Source organism: Camarhynchus parvulus, unplaced genomic scaffold (genome assembly GCF_901933205.1).
Source record: "Camarhynchus parvulus unplaced genomic scaffold, STF_HiC, whole genome shotgun sequence".
NCBI classification, from domain to species: Eukaryota; Metazoa; Chordata; class Aves; order Passeriformes; family Thraupidae; genus Camarhynchus; species Camarhynchus parvulus.
This window is the reverse complement of record NW_022148314.1, coordinates 226,063-239,876: the sequence shown is the minus strand read 5'-3', so window position 1 is coordinate 239,876 and position 13,814 is coordinate 226,063. Positions and strand designations below refer to the sequence as shown.

General features: G+C 50.5%; 1 protein-coding gene across 3 annotated transcripts; it reads left to right on the top strand.

Annotated features, from left to right (window-relative positions):
- Window positions 1–8,339: 8,339 nt before the first annotated feature.
- On the top strand, window positions 8,340–13,442 carry LOC115916514 (zinc finger protein 263-like). Of its 3 annotated transcripts, none has more exons than XM_030970246.1 (4): window positions 8,340–8,435; window positions 9,338–9,715; window positions 11,215–11,335; window positions 13,059–13,442. In XM_030970246.1, the coding sequence occupies exons 2-4, from the start codon at window positions 9,344–9,346 to the stop codon at window positions 13,289–13,291; spliced, it is 726 nt and encodes a 241-aa protein (XP_030826106.1). In that variant the 5' UTR covers window positions 8,340–8,435; window positions 9,338–9,343; the 3' UTR covers window positions 13,292–13,442. The 3 variants fall into 3 exon arrangements, with proteins under 3 accessions (XP_030826106.1, XP_030826108.1, XP_030826107.1); XM_030970248.1 differs by having other exon boundaries at window positions 8,420–8,435; window positions 9,343–9,715; XM_030970247.1 differs by lacking the exon at window positions 8,340–8,435 and adding an exon at window positions 8,576–8,629.
- Window positions 13,443–13,814: the final 372 nt, after the last annotated feature.

Sequence of the window (13,814 nt, the reverse complement as noted above, 5' to 3'; positions counted from 1 at the left end):
TGGGTTAAATAATCGATCCCCAAAACCCCAAATTTCGCTTTCGCTGCGCTCGAGGCTCCTCCCTGGCGCTTTTGGGGCCCAATTTCTGCTGCTTCTCTTCCAGAGAAGAAGAAAGTGAAGGCGCTGCTGGGTGAGTGCCGCCCTTTTGGGGACTTTTTCCTCTTTTTTCTCTTTTTTTCCTCTTTTTTCTCATTTTTTCCCATATTTCCCCCCCCCAGTTTTACCCCCTGTTTCCCCCACCCTTTTTCTCATTTCCTCCCCTTCCTTCCCCTTTTCTCCTTTTTTCCCCCTTTTGTCTCCCTTTCTCCACTTTTTTCCTTTTCCCCCCTTTTTTTCCTATTTTTCCCCTTTCCCCTTTTTCCCTTTTTTCCCTTTTCCCCCCTTTCCTCCCTTTCTTCCCCTTTTGCCCTTTTCCCCCCTTTCTCCCATTTTTTCCCTTTTCCCCCTCTCTTCCCCTTCCCCCTTTTTCTCATTTTGCCCTTTCCCCCTTTTCCCTTCTCTTCCCCTTTTCCTCTTTTTCACTTTTTTCCATTTTACCCCCTTGTTGTTTCCCCCTTTTTTCCATTTTTCTGGTTTCCCCCTTCTTCCTATTTTCCGTTTTCCCCTTTTTTCCCTTTCTTTCCCTTCCCCTTTCTTCCTTTTTTTTTCTCACTTTTCCCCATTTCCCCCTTTCTTCCCCTTCTTTCCCATTTTTCCCCTTTTTCCCCTTTCTTCCCCTTTTCTCCCTTTCATTCCTTTTTTCTCGTTTTCCATTTTTCCCCTTTCTTCCCCTTTTCCCCTTTTTCCGCTTTTCCCTCTTTTATCTCTTTCTTCCCCTTTTCCTTTTTTCATTTTTTTTCTCCTTTTTTCCCTTTTCCCCCTTTTCCTCATTTTCATTTTGTCCCCTTTTTCCCATTTCCCTTTTTCCTCCTATTTTCCCCTTTTCCTTTATTCGTGTTTTTTCTCCTTTTCTCCCTTTTCCCTTTTTCCCCTTTTCCCCCCATTTTTTCCCTTTTCCCCCTTTCTTCCCCCTTTTCCCACTTTTTTCCCTTTATTTCCTTTTTCTCTTTTCCCCCTTTCCTACCCCTTTTTCCCTTTTCCCCTTCCCTCTGGACAGAAACCTACAAACACCATCGATAACAAATACTAACAAACCTAATATTATTAAATATTATTAAACATTATTAAATTAATATTTCTCCCTGTTATTCCTTTGATTTCACATCCGGAATTCCCAGATGGAGAAAAAGCCAAGAAACGAGAAGGTAAATCCCATTTTAAATCCCATTTCTTTCCTTTTTCCCCCTTTTTTCTCCCTTTTTTTCCCTTTTTTTTTTCCCAGTGCTTTTCCCGCTGATATTTCCATTTTTCCACGGAATTTTCCCATCACTCATTCCCCTTTTTTCCTTTCCAGCAAAACTCCAATTCAAGCAACGCTTGGGTAAGAAACCTCAAATTCCATAAATCCACATTTCCCCCGAAGCTGGTTAGAAACAGCCCTGGAATTCTGCTGATTTTCCACATTTTCCCTGGAATTTGGGGCTAATCCATCCAGGGAGGGGAAATTCCACACTCGGGGGTTGTTCTGATGGGAAAATAGCGGGGGGAAAAGGGAAAATCCCACAAAAGTGACGGGAAAAACTTTTCCTTTCAGGTCAGCTGAAAGCCGAGCTCGGTAAGTGTGGAAAACTCGGGAATGGCCAAATTCCCAGAAATACCCAAATTCCTGGGAAAACCTTGGGAATGCTCAAATTCCCTGGAATACCCAAATTCCCAGGAAAACCCAAATTCCCAGGAATACCCAAATTCCTGGGAAAACCTCAGGAATGCCCAAATTCCCGGGAAAAACTCGGGAGCACCCAAATTCCCAGGAAAATCTTGGTAACACCCAAATTATTCCTGGGAAAACCTCGGGAACACCCAAATCTCCAAATCCCTGAATTCCTGAACCCCCGAATCCCCATATCCTCAAACCCCCAAATTCCTGAATCCCCGAATCCCAAATTCCCTGGAATGCCCAAATTCCCAGGAAAACCTCAGGAACTTTCAAATTCCCGGGAATGCCCCAAATTCCTGGGAAAACCTCGGGAATACCCAAATTATTCCCGGGAAAACCTCGGGAATGCCCAAATTTTCAAGAAAACCTCGGAAATGCCAAAATTCCCAGGAAAACCTTGCGAATGCCCAAATTCTCAAGAAAACCCAAATTCCTGGAAAAACCTTGGGAATGCTCAAATTCCCTGGAATACCCAAATCCCCTGGGAAAAGCTCGGGAATACCCCAATTATTCCTGGGAAAACCTCGGGAATATCCAAATTCCCCGGAAACCCTGGGAGCGCCCAAATTCCTGGGAAAACTTCAGGAACGCCCAAATTCCCAAGAAAACCTTGGAAATGTCCAAATTCCCGGGAAAGCCTCGGGAATGCCCAAATTCCCTGGAAAACCTTGGGAATGCTCAAATTCCCAAGAAAACCTCGGAAATGTTGAAATTCCCAGGAAAATCTTGGGAACGCCCAAATTATTCCTGGGAAAACCTTGGGAATGCTCAAATTCCCAAGAAAACTGTGGGAACACCCAAATTCCCAGGATTTGGGGGGAATTAAATGGGAATTCTGGGGGAAGGATGGAATTCCTCCATGAAAATCGGAATTCCTACATGAAAATCGGAATTCCTACATAAAAATCACAATTCCCAATTTTTTCTTCTCCTCGCAGATTTCTGGGAAGCGCGGAGCCACGCGGGTGAGTGGAGAGAGCTCGGAGATTCCAGGATTGGGAAATCCGGGAATTTGGGGATTCAGGGATTCAGGAATTTGGGGATTTGGAGATTTGGGGGTTCAGGAATTTGGGGATTTGGGTACTCAGGGATTTGGGGGTTCGGGAATTCGGGGATTTGGAGATTCAGGGATTTGGGGATTTGGGAATTCAGAAATTTGGGGATTCAGGGATTTGGGAGTTCAGGCATTTGGGGAATTGGGGATTCGGGGATTAGGAAAATTGGGGATTCAGGGATCTGGGAATTCAGGGATTCAGGAATTTGGGGATTCCGGGGTTCAGGGATTTGGGGGAATTTGGGGGTTCAGGAATTTGGGGATTTGGGGGTTCAGAGATTCAGGGATTGGGAAATTTCGGGGACTTGGGGATTCAGGGATTCAGGAATATGGGAATTCGGGAATTCAGGGATTCGTGGGTTCAGGAATTTGGGGTTCAGGGGTTTGGGGATTCAGGGATTCGGGGGCTCAGGAATTCAGGGATTTGGGGGTTCAGGAATTCAGGGATTTGGGGGTTCAGGAATTCAGGGATTCGGGGGTTCAGGGATTTGGGGATTTGGGGATTTGGGAGCTCAGAGATTTGGGGATTCGGGGATCCAGGAATTTGGGAGTTCAGGAATTCAGGGATTCAGGGATTCAGGGATTTGGGGATACGGGGATCTAGGGATTTGGGGATTTGGGGAATTCGAGGGTCCAGGAATTTGGGAGTTCAGGAATTCAGGGATCCAGGGATTTGGGGATTCAGTGGCCCCTCAGTTCCCCGGTGGCCACATCCCACATTCCCTGGAATGTTTGAATTCCTTGTTGAACCACCCCAGGAGCTCGCCCACTCTGGGATTTGGGGATTCCAGGATTTGGGGATTCTGGGGTTTCTGGGATTTGGGGATTTTGGGGATTCTGGAGTTTCTGGGATTTGGGGATTTGAGGATTCAGGGATTACAGCATTTGTGTATTTTGGGATTTTGGGGTTACGGGGTTTGGGGATTTAGGGATTCTGGGATTACGGGATTCAGGGTTTCTGTGATGTGAGGATTTGGGGATTCAGGGATTCTGGGATTCCAGAATTTGGGGATCCAGGATTCAATGTTTCTGTGATATGAGGATTTGGGGATTCAGGGATTCAGGGATTCTGGGACTCCAGGATTCCGGGTTTCTGTGATTTGGAGATTTTGGAATACTGGGATTACATGATTTGGAGATTCCAGAATTTGGGAGTTCAGGGATTCTGGGATTCCAGGATTCAGGGTTTCTGTGATTTGGAGATTTTGGGATTCTGGGATTACAGGATTTGGGGATTCAGGGATTCTGGAATTTGGGTATTCTGGGTTTCTGTGATTTTGGGGATTCTGGGATACCAGGATTCGGGGTTTCTGTGATTTTGGGTATTCTGGATTTCTGGGATTTTGGGGGTTCTGGGATTCCAGGATTCGGGGTTTCTGTGATTTTGGGGATTCTGGATTTTTGGGATTTTGGGGGTTCTGGGACTCAGGGATTCTGGAATCCCGTCTCCCGGGAATGTCCCCGCAGCTCCGGTGTTGCTGGATCCCGAGGCGCGGCTCCTGCATCTCGGGGACGCGCGGGATCCGCTCCCGCTGGCGGCGCAGGTGGCGCGGGACGCGCTGGGAGGAGCCGGGAAGGGATACTGGGAGGTGGAGCTGGGCCGGGCCCGGAGCTGGGCCCTGGGCGTGCTCCGGGACCCCCCGGACCCCCGGGATCCCCGCAATTCCCGGGATCCCCGCAATTCCCGCGATCCCCCGTGGCTCTGGGCTCTCTGCGCATCCCAGGGCCGCCTCTTCTCCACCAGCCGCGCTCTCGGGAATCACCCCCGGGATCTCTCGGTGCTCGGGGAGCATCCCCGGGATCTCTCGGTGCTCGGGAATCACCCCCGGGATCTCTCGGTGCTCGGGGAGCATCCCCGGGATCTCTCGGTGCTCGGGAATCACCCCCGGGATCTCTCGGTGCTCGGGGAGCATCCCCGGGATCTCTCGGTGCTCGGGAATCATCCCCGGGATCTCTCGGTGCTCCCCAATCATCCCGGGGATCTCTCGGTGGTCGGGGAGCATCCCCGGGATCTCTCGGTGCTCGGGGTGCTCCTGGACCGGGAGAAGGCGCTGTTGGAATTCTACGACGCGGAGCGGAGGCGTCTCCTGGCCGGGATCTCCCTGCGGGATCTCCCGGAGCACCGGGATCCGCCGGCCGGGATTTCCCTGCGGGATCCCCCGGGGCACCGGGACCCGCTGGCCGGGATTTCCCTGCGGGATCTCCCGGGGCACCGGGACCCGCTGGCCGGGATTTCCCTGCGGGATCTCCCGGGGCACCGGGATCCGCTGGCCGGGATTTCCCTGCGGGATCTCCCGGGGCACCGGGATCCGCTGGCCGGGATTTCCCTGCGGGATCTCCCGGGGCACCGGGACCCGCTGGCCGGGATTTCCCTGCGGGATCTCCCGGAGCACCGGGATCCGCTGGCCGGGATTTCCCTGCGGGATCTCCCGGGGCACCGGGACCCGCTGGCCGGGATTTCCCTGCGGGATCTCCCGGGGCACCGGGATCCGCTGGCCGGGATTTCCCTGCGGGATCTCCCGGGGCACCGGGACCCGCTGGCCGGGATTTCCCTGCGGGATCTCCCTGCAGGGATTCCTGCGGGGCACCGGGATCCGCTGGCCGGGATTTCCCTGCGGGATCCCGCGGGGCACCGGGATCCGCTGGCCGGGATTTCCCTGCGGGATGCCCCGGGAAGGTTTTTCCCGTTCGTGTCCCGAGGGGAGGAGGAGGCGCTCCGGATCCGCCCGGTGCCGCTCCCGGAGCCGCTCCCGGGGCCGGGGCCGCTCTGAACCCCCGGGACCGGGAAAGGCGCCGTGGGAAGGGAGTTAAATAAATCAGGAATAAAAACTGAAATGTCGGTGGAGTTGTTGGTGTGGGAGTTTAAAATAAAAGTGGGAATAAGGAAAATAAATATAAAATTAAAATTAAAATTAAATCTTTTTTTTTTAAATATGGTATCGTATCATACAATTTTAAAATAAAATTTAAAATGTTAAAAGAAAATTTAATTAAAATAAATAAAATAAAATAAAATAAAATAAAATGGAATAAAAATATTAAAAGAAAATTGAAATAAATTTTTAAAAATAAAATTTTAAAAAATATAAAATAAAATAAAAAAAAAAAAAAATTATAAAATAAAAAAATAAAATAAATTTTAAAAATAAAACAAAATAATAATATAAAATGAAACGAAATGAAACGAAATTAAATTAAATTAAATTAAATTAAATTTAAAATATTAAAAGAAAATTAAAGTAAATTTTAAGAAATAAAATAAAATAATATTATAAAATAAAAAAATAAAATAACAATATAAAATGAAATAAAAATTTAAAATAAAATAAAATAAATCAAAAATAAAATTACAAAATAAAATAAAATAATAATATACAGTCAAATAAAATGGAATAAAAATATAAAATAAAGTAATTCAATTACATTTTAAAATAAAATAAAATAAAATAAAATAAAATAAAATAAAATAAAATAAAATAAAATAAAATAAAATATATTAATAATGGAGATGAAAAAATTAAGGGGAAAGGGAGGAAAAGGAAAAAAGGAAAAAAGAAGAAAAAAACAACAACACGTTAAAAAAAAGAGGGGCTACATGGGGAAAAAGTGGGAGAATTGGAAAATGTAAAATGAAAATGGAAAAGGAGATGGGGAAGAAGAAGGGGAAATGGAAAAGGTGAAAAAGGGGAAAGGAAAAAGGAGAGAAAAAGGGGGGAAGGAAAGGAAAAAAAGAAAAAAGAAGAGAGAAGAGAAGAGAAGAGAAGAGAAGAGAAGAGAAGAGAAGAGAAGAGAAGAGAAGAGAAGAGAAGAGAAGAGAAGAGAAGAGAAGAGAAGAGAAGAGAAGAGAAGAGAAGAGAAGAGAAGAGAAGAGAAGAGAAGAGAAGAGAAGAGAAAACAAAAAAGGAAAAGAAAAGAAAAGAAAAGAAAAGAAAAGAAAAGAAAAGAAAAGAAAAGAAAAGAAAAAGAAAAGAAAAGAAAAGAAAAGAAAAGAAAAGAAAAGAAAAGAAAAGAAAAGAAAAGAAAAGAAAAAGAAAAGAAAAGAAAAGAAAAAAAAAAAAGAAAAGAAAAGAAAAGAAAAGAAAAGAAAAGAAAAGAAAAGAAAAGAAAAGAAAAGAAAAGAAAAGAAAAGAAAAAAAAAAAAAAAAAAGAAAAGAAAAGAAAAGAAAAGAAAAGAAAAGAAAAGAAAAGAAAAGAAAAGAAAAGAAAAGAAAAGAAAAGAAAAGAAAAGAAAAGAAAAGAAAAGAAAAGAAAAGAAAAGAAAAGAAAAGAAAAGAAAAGAAAAGAAAAGAAAAGAAAAGAGGTCAGTTTCTCCTGGATAGTGTTTTTGGGGGGTTTGGGTGTTTTGGTTTTTTTACGAAGAAATGAATTAAATTTGCTTTACAGGAAAAAATCCATTTGCAGTTTTTGAGACCTTTTCCTTTAAATTTCGGGTCACAGAATTTGTGGCAGAGAAAGGAGTTAAAGAGGAAATTTTGCCCAAAATTTGAATTTATTTGGCTTTTTTTTCCTGCTCTGCAGAATTTTTTGTTTCTTCAAATCCATCGGGACTGAATTTTCCTGCATGAAAACCAACTTCTCACTGATCTTCCTGAAAAAAAACCAAATTTCACTGATTTTCCTAAAAAAAACCAAATTCCACTGATTTTTCTGGAAAAAATTCCCAGTTTTCACCAATTTTCCTGGAAAAAAACCATCAATTTTCACTGATTTTCCTGGGAAAAAAACCCAAATTTTCACTGATTTGACTGCACAAAACTCAATTTTCACCAGTTTTCCTGAAACAAACCCCAACTATCACCAATTTATCTGGAAAAAAAAAACAATTTTCATTGATTTTCCTGCATAAAAGTCAATTTTCACCAATTTTCCTGGAAAAAAAATAACCAAATTTTCTGGAAAAACGTCGTAATTTTCAGCAATGTTCCTGCATTAAAAAAAAAAAAAAAAATTCGCTGATTTGCCTGAAAAAACCCAATTTTCGCCAATTCCCCTGGATAAAACCCAATTTTTTACTGATTTTCCTGAAAAAAAACCCAATTTTCACCAGATTTTCCAGATTGAACCAAATTTTCACTGATTCGCCTGAAAAAAAACCAAAACAATTTCAACCAGATTTTCCAGGATAAAACCCCCAACTTTCACTGATTTTCCTAAAAAAAAAAGAATTTTCACCAATTCTCTTGGAAAAAACCCAATTTTTACCAATTTTCCTAGGAAGAAAAAAAAACAATTTTCACTGATTTGCCTGAAAAAGCCACCAATTTTCACCAAATTTCCCTGGAAAGAACACAGTTTTCACTGATTTTTCTGGATAAAATCCCAATTTTCAGCGATTTTCCCGAAAAAAACCCAATTTTTGAGCCTCTCCCTCAGGCCCCGCCTCCTCACGCGTCTCGCGCTCCCATTGGCTCTAGGTGCTGTCAATCATTCCCCACCGCCGGCCCATGTAGGGGCGTGCCCTCCCGCCTTGTCCCGCCTCTTTGCGTATCTCCCTCTTCCATTGGCTGCCCACGCTGTCAATCTGACCCTCAGATGCCCGCCTCAACCCGCCGTGTGGGCGTGGCCTCCCTGTAGATTGACAGCGCGCTCGCCCAATGAGGGGCGGAGCCTCGCCGCCTCCCTCACGTACGGCGGGGCCGGGGGGGGGCGAAATTTGGGGAGGGGGGAGAAATTTGGGGGCCCCAGGACCTCCCGGGACCCCCCGGGACCCCCCGGAGCCCTCGGGGGCGGGGCCGGGCCCGGCCGCTCCCGCCCTTTGTGTCGGCGAGCGGCGGCCGCGGGGCCGGGCCCGGCTCGGGGGCCTCGGGAGGGACCCCCAGGTTTGGATATGGGGGGGATGATGGGGGACCCCCAGGGTGGGAGGGCGGCACCCCAAGTCTGGGGGTGCTGAGGGGAATGGGAGGGGCCGGGGGTGGAAATTGGGGGGCGGGGCAGGACCCCCGGTTCGGGGGGGTGTGGGACCTCAGGGTTTGGGGGTGGGGGGCAGCACCCCAAGTCTGGGGGGGCTGAGGGGAATGGGAGGGGCTGGGGGACCCCCTGAGTTGGGGGGGGCTTCAGGGTGGTGAAGGGTTTGGGGACCCCCAGGGTTGGGGAGGGGGATTCAGGGCTGGGGGGGCTGTGAGACCCCCAGGATTCAAGGGGGGGCTTCAGGGTGGGGAGGGGGTTGGAGACCCCCAGGGTTGGGGGCTCAGGACCCCGGTCTGGGGGGGTTTTGGTTCCACGCGGTCGGGACCCCAGTTTCGGGGTGGGGGCTCGCATTACAAAGCCCGGTGCTTTTGGGGCGAGGTCCAGCCGGGGCGGTTGATTGATTTGGGGGGGGTCCCCAGTAGCAGGGTGGGGCGCGGGGGGCGCATTACAAAGCTCCCGGGATTTTGGGGGGAGTTGCGGCCGGGGGTGGGGGGGGGTTAATCTGGGGAGGGGTCCGCAATACCAGAGTGCCTTCCAAATCCAGGCTGGGAATTGAGGGGGGGTCCTGCCCTTCCCTTCACCCCCGCTCTGTGTCCCCCCTTCCCTCCATCGCTCCCCAGCGCAGGATGGAGCCGCCCCTTCCCCTCCCGCTCTGCCGACCCGCAGAGGGAGCCGCGGCGGCTCCGGGCGGTCCGGGCGGTACCGGCACCGAGCAGCGGCGGCTCCGGTTCCGGCAGTTCCGCTACCAGGAGGCGGCGGGGCCGCGGGACGTGTGGCGGCGGCTGCGGGAGCTGTCGCGGCGCTGGCTGCGGCCCGAGGAGCGCAGCAAGGAGCAGATCATGGAGCTGCTGGTGCTCGAGCAGTTCCTCAGCATCCTGCCCGAGGACATCCAGAGCTGGGTGTGGGTGCGGCACCCCGAGTCCTGCGCCCAGGCCGTGGCGCTGGCCGAGAGCTTCCAGCTGGCCCGGGAGGAGCCCGACGGGATTTGGGAGCAGCAGGTGGGAGAGGGGATGGGGGGTTTGGGGTGCTGGGCCCCGAAAATTGGGAATTATTGATCCTTCCCCCCCTTATGTTCCTCCCACTCCCTGCTCATTCCCAAGGGAAAAAACTAAACTGACACTGGAAAGGGGGTCACGGGTGCCTAAATCCTCTTGGAAAATGTTTAGGGTCCTGGGCAGCAGGACAGCAGGTGGGAGAGGGGCCGGGGTTTGGGGTGCTGGGCCCCAAATTGGGAATTATTTTTCCTTCCCTCCTTGTTTTCTTCCCCATCTCTCCCATCCCTCCTGTGGGAATCTGAGTGAATTCCCAAGGAAAACCCCCAAAATTGAGGCTGGAAAGGGCATTGTGGGTGCCTAAATCCCCTTAGCAGCTTTTTGGGGTTCGGGGCACCAGGAGAGCAGGTGGGAGCAGGTCTGGATATGGGGCTCCAAGGGGGAATTTGGGGAAATTCTCCCAGTTGGGAATAATTGGTCACCCCCTTATGTTCCTCCCACTCTGTCCTGTCCCTGCTCATTCCCAAGAAAAATCCCCAAAATTCAGACTGGAAAGGGGGTCGAGAGTGCCTAAATCCTCTTGGAAGATTTTTGGGGTCCTGGGTACCAGGACAGCAGGTGGGAGAGGTTGTGGATTTTGGGGTTCTGGCCCCGAAAATTGGGAATTATTTGTCCTCCCCTGTGTTCCTCACACTCCATCCCATCCCTGCTATGGGATTCTGAGCTCATTCCCAAGGAAAAAACCCAAAATTGAGCCTGGAAAGGGGGTCACGGGTGCCTAAATCCCCTTGGCAGCTTTTTGGGGCACCCAAAACCCTTTTGGGGATCTCCAGCACCCAAATTCCCTCGGGAGCTTTTGGGGGTCCTCAGCCCCAAAATCCCCTCTGGGGGTCCCGGGAACCACAAACCCCTCAGCATCTTTAGGGGGTCCCCAGCACACAAATCCCCTCGGCAGCTTTTTAGGGTTTTCAGGCCCCATAATCTCCTTTCGGGGTGCCCAAATCCCCTCGGGGGTCCCCAGCACCCAAAACCCTTTCAGAGCTTTTGGGGATCCCCAGCACCAAAATCCCCTCGGCAGCTTTTTAGGGTTCCCAGGTTCCCAAAATCTCCTTTTTGGGGTTCTGGGTGCCCAAATCCCCTCTGGGGATCCCCAGCACCCAAAACCCCTTTAGAGCTTTTGGGGTGCCCAAATTGGGGATCCCCAGGAACCAAAACCCTTTTACAGCTTTTGGGGGCACCCAAAACCCCTCGGCAGCTTTTTAGGGTTCCCAGGCCCCAAAATCTCCTGTTTGGGGTTCTGGGTGCCCAAATCCCCTCTGGGGATCCCCAGCACCCAAAACCCTTTCAGAGCTTTTGGGGGCACCCAAAACCCTTTTAGAGCTTTTGGGGTGCCCAAATTGGGGATCCCCAGCACCCAAAACCCTTTCGGAGCTTTTGGGGGTGCCCATAACCCTTTTAGGGCTTTTGGGGTGCCCAGATCCCCTCGGCAGCTCCGTGTCCCCCAGGTGACCGTGCGGGTGAAGCTGGAGGACCCCGGGGACGGGGAGGACCCCGGAGCTCTGGGGGTCCCCCCGAGCCCCCCATCGGAGCCCCCCAAGGAGGAGGAGGAGGAGCCGCGGGATGGAGGTACCGGGGTGGGGGCAGGAGAACCCCAAACACCCCAAAAACGGGGTGGGGGTGGAGCTGAGGGGTGGTGGGACCCCAGAAATTATCTCAGCAGACCCAAAAATCATCTCCTGGGGAGTAGAATTATCTCAGTGGAGCCCAAAACCCCAAATCCTGGGGTGAAAAACCCCAAATCCCAGGGTGAAAAACAACCCCAGTGGAGCCCAAACCCAAATCCTTGGGTCAAAACCCCAAATCCTGGGATCAAAAACCATCTCAGTGGACCAGAAACCCAAATCCCAAATCCTGGAGCCCAAATCTCAAATCCTGGGGTGAAAAACCCAAATCCTGGGTCAAAAACCACTTCAGTAGACCAAAAACCCAAATCCCGGGGTGAAAAACCCAAATCCTGTGGTCAAAAACCATCTCAGTGGACCAAAAAACCCAAATCCCAAATCCTGGGGTCAAAAACCATCTCAATGGAGCCAAAACCCAAATCCTGGGGTTAAAAACCCAAATCTTGAGGTCAAAAACCAAAATCCTGGGGTGAAGAACAACCTCAGTGGACCAAAACCCCAAATCCCAAATCCTGGAGTCAAAAACCACCTCAATGGAGCAAAAAGCCAAATCGTGGGGTTAAAACCCCAAAATCTGGCATCAAAAGCCATCTCAATAGACCAAAAAGCCAAATTCCGAATTCTGGGTCAAAACCCCAAATCCTGGGGTCAAAAATCATCTCAATGGACCAGAAACCCAAATCCCAAATCCTGGGGTCAAAAATAACCTCAGTGGAACAAAACCCCAAATCCTGGAGTCAAAATCCAAATCTTGGGGTCAAAATCCATCTCAATGGACCAAAAAGCCAAATTCTGGGTCATACCCCAAAATCCCTTGGTCAAAAACCCATCTCCTTGGCCTTCAACCATCTCAACGTGCTCCAAACCATCTCCTTGGCCTCCAAAACCATCTCCTTGGGCTCCAAACCATCTCCATGAGCTCCAAACCATCTCCATGGGCTCCAAACCTTCTCCTTAGGTCAAAACCATCTTGGGTCAAAAACCAAGATGGGTCAGCTCAAGGGGTCAACTCCTTTGAGTCAAAAACCATTTTGGGCTCCAAACCATCTCCTTGGCCTCCAAAACCATGTCCTTGGGCTCCAAACCATCTCCATGAGCTCCAAACCATCTCCATGTGCTCCAAACCATCTCCTTGGGCTCCAAACCATGTCATTGGGCTCCAAAAACCTAGATGGGTAATCATGGTATTTGAGTCAAAAACCACTTTGGATTCAAACCACCCAGATGGGTCCAAACACTCTGGCTCCAAACCATTCTTGAGTCAAAAACCACTTTGAATTCCAAACCATCTCCATGTGCTCCAAACCATCTCCTTGGCCTCCAGAACCATGTCCTTGGGCTCCAAACCATCTCCGTGGGCTCCAAACCATCTCAATGGGCTCCAAACCATCTCAGTGGGCTCCAAACCATCTCAATGGGCTCCAAACCATCTCAGTGGTCTCCAAACCATCTCCTTGGGCTCCAAACCATCTCCATGAGCTCCAAACCATCTCCAGGGGCTCCAAACCATCTCTTTGGGTCCAACCCGCCCTGATTGCAGTTCCGATGACCCCATGGGTGGATCTGGGGGCTCAGGGTGGGATCTGGAGTCTCCCCACCCACACACAGTGGCCAGAGCTGGACATTCCCCATCAGGAACCACCACGGATGTTCTCCTCCCCTTGCAGATCCCACCACGACCCCGGAGCTGCCCGTTCCCCACGCCCAGAACCCGCAGAGACACCAACCCCATGGAGGCTCCCCCAGACCCGCCGTGAGTGCCCCGCCAGCGCGGCCGTACCCCTGCGCTCAGTGCGGGAAGAGCTTCGCGCGCCTGACGCACCTGCGGAGCCACGAGCGGACGCACACGGGGCGAAGCCGTACGGCTGCGGCCACTGCGGCAAGCGCTTCGGCCACCTGAGCACGCTGACCACGCACCGGCGGCTGCACACGGGCGAGCGGCCCTACGGCTGCGGCCACTGCGGCAAGGCCTTCACCAACCCCTCGGACCTGCGCAAGCACCGGCGCTCGCACACCGGCGAGCGGCCGTACCCCTGCGCCACCTGCGGCAAGAGCTTCAGCCAGCAGTCCAACCTGAGCATGCACCGCCGCAGCCACACCCAGGAGAGGCCCTACCCCTGCCCCCAGTGCGGCAAGAGCTTCAAGTACCTGGCGGACCTGACGGTGCACGAGCGCTCGCACACGGGCGAGAGGCCCTTCCCCTGCGGCGCCTGCGGCAAGAGCTTCAGCAACAAGTCCTCGCTGGCCCGGCACGCGCGGATCCACGCCCGGGCGGCCGCCAGGGACAAGTGAGGGAGGTGGGGGTGGTGGGGGGGGGGTTTGGGGGTTCAGGGTGGTGGTGGACATGGGAGCGGTGTGGTGGCCCCAGAGTGTTGGTCAAACATGGATGAGGATGGACGTGAGTTGGTGTTTGATGTCTACCA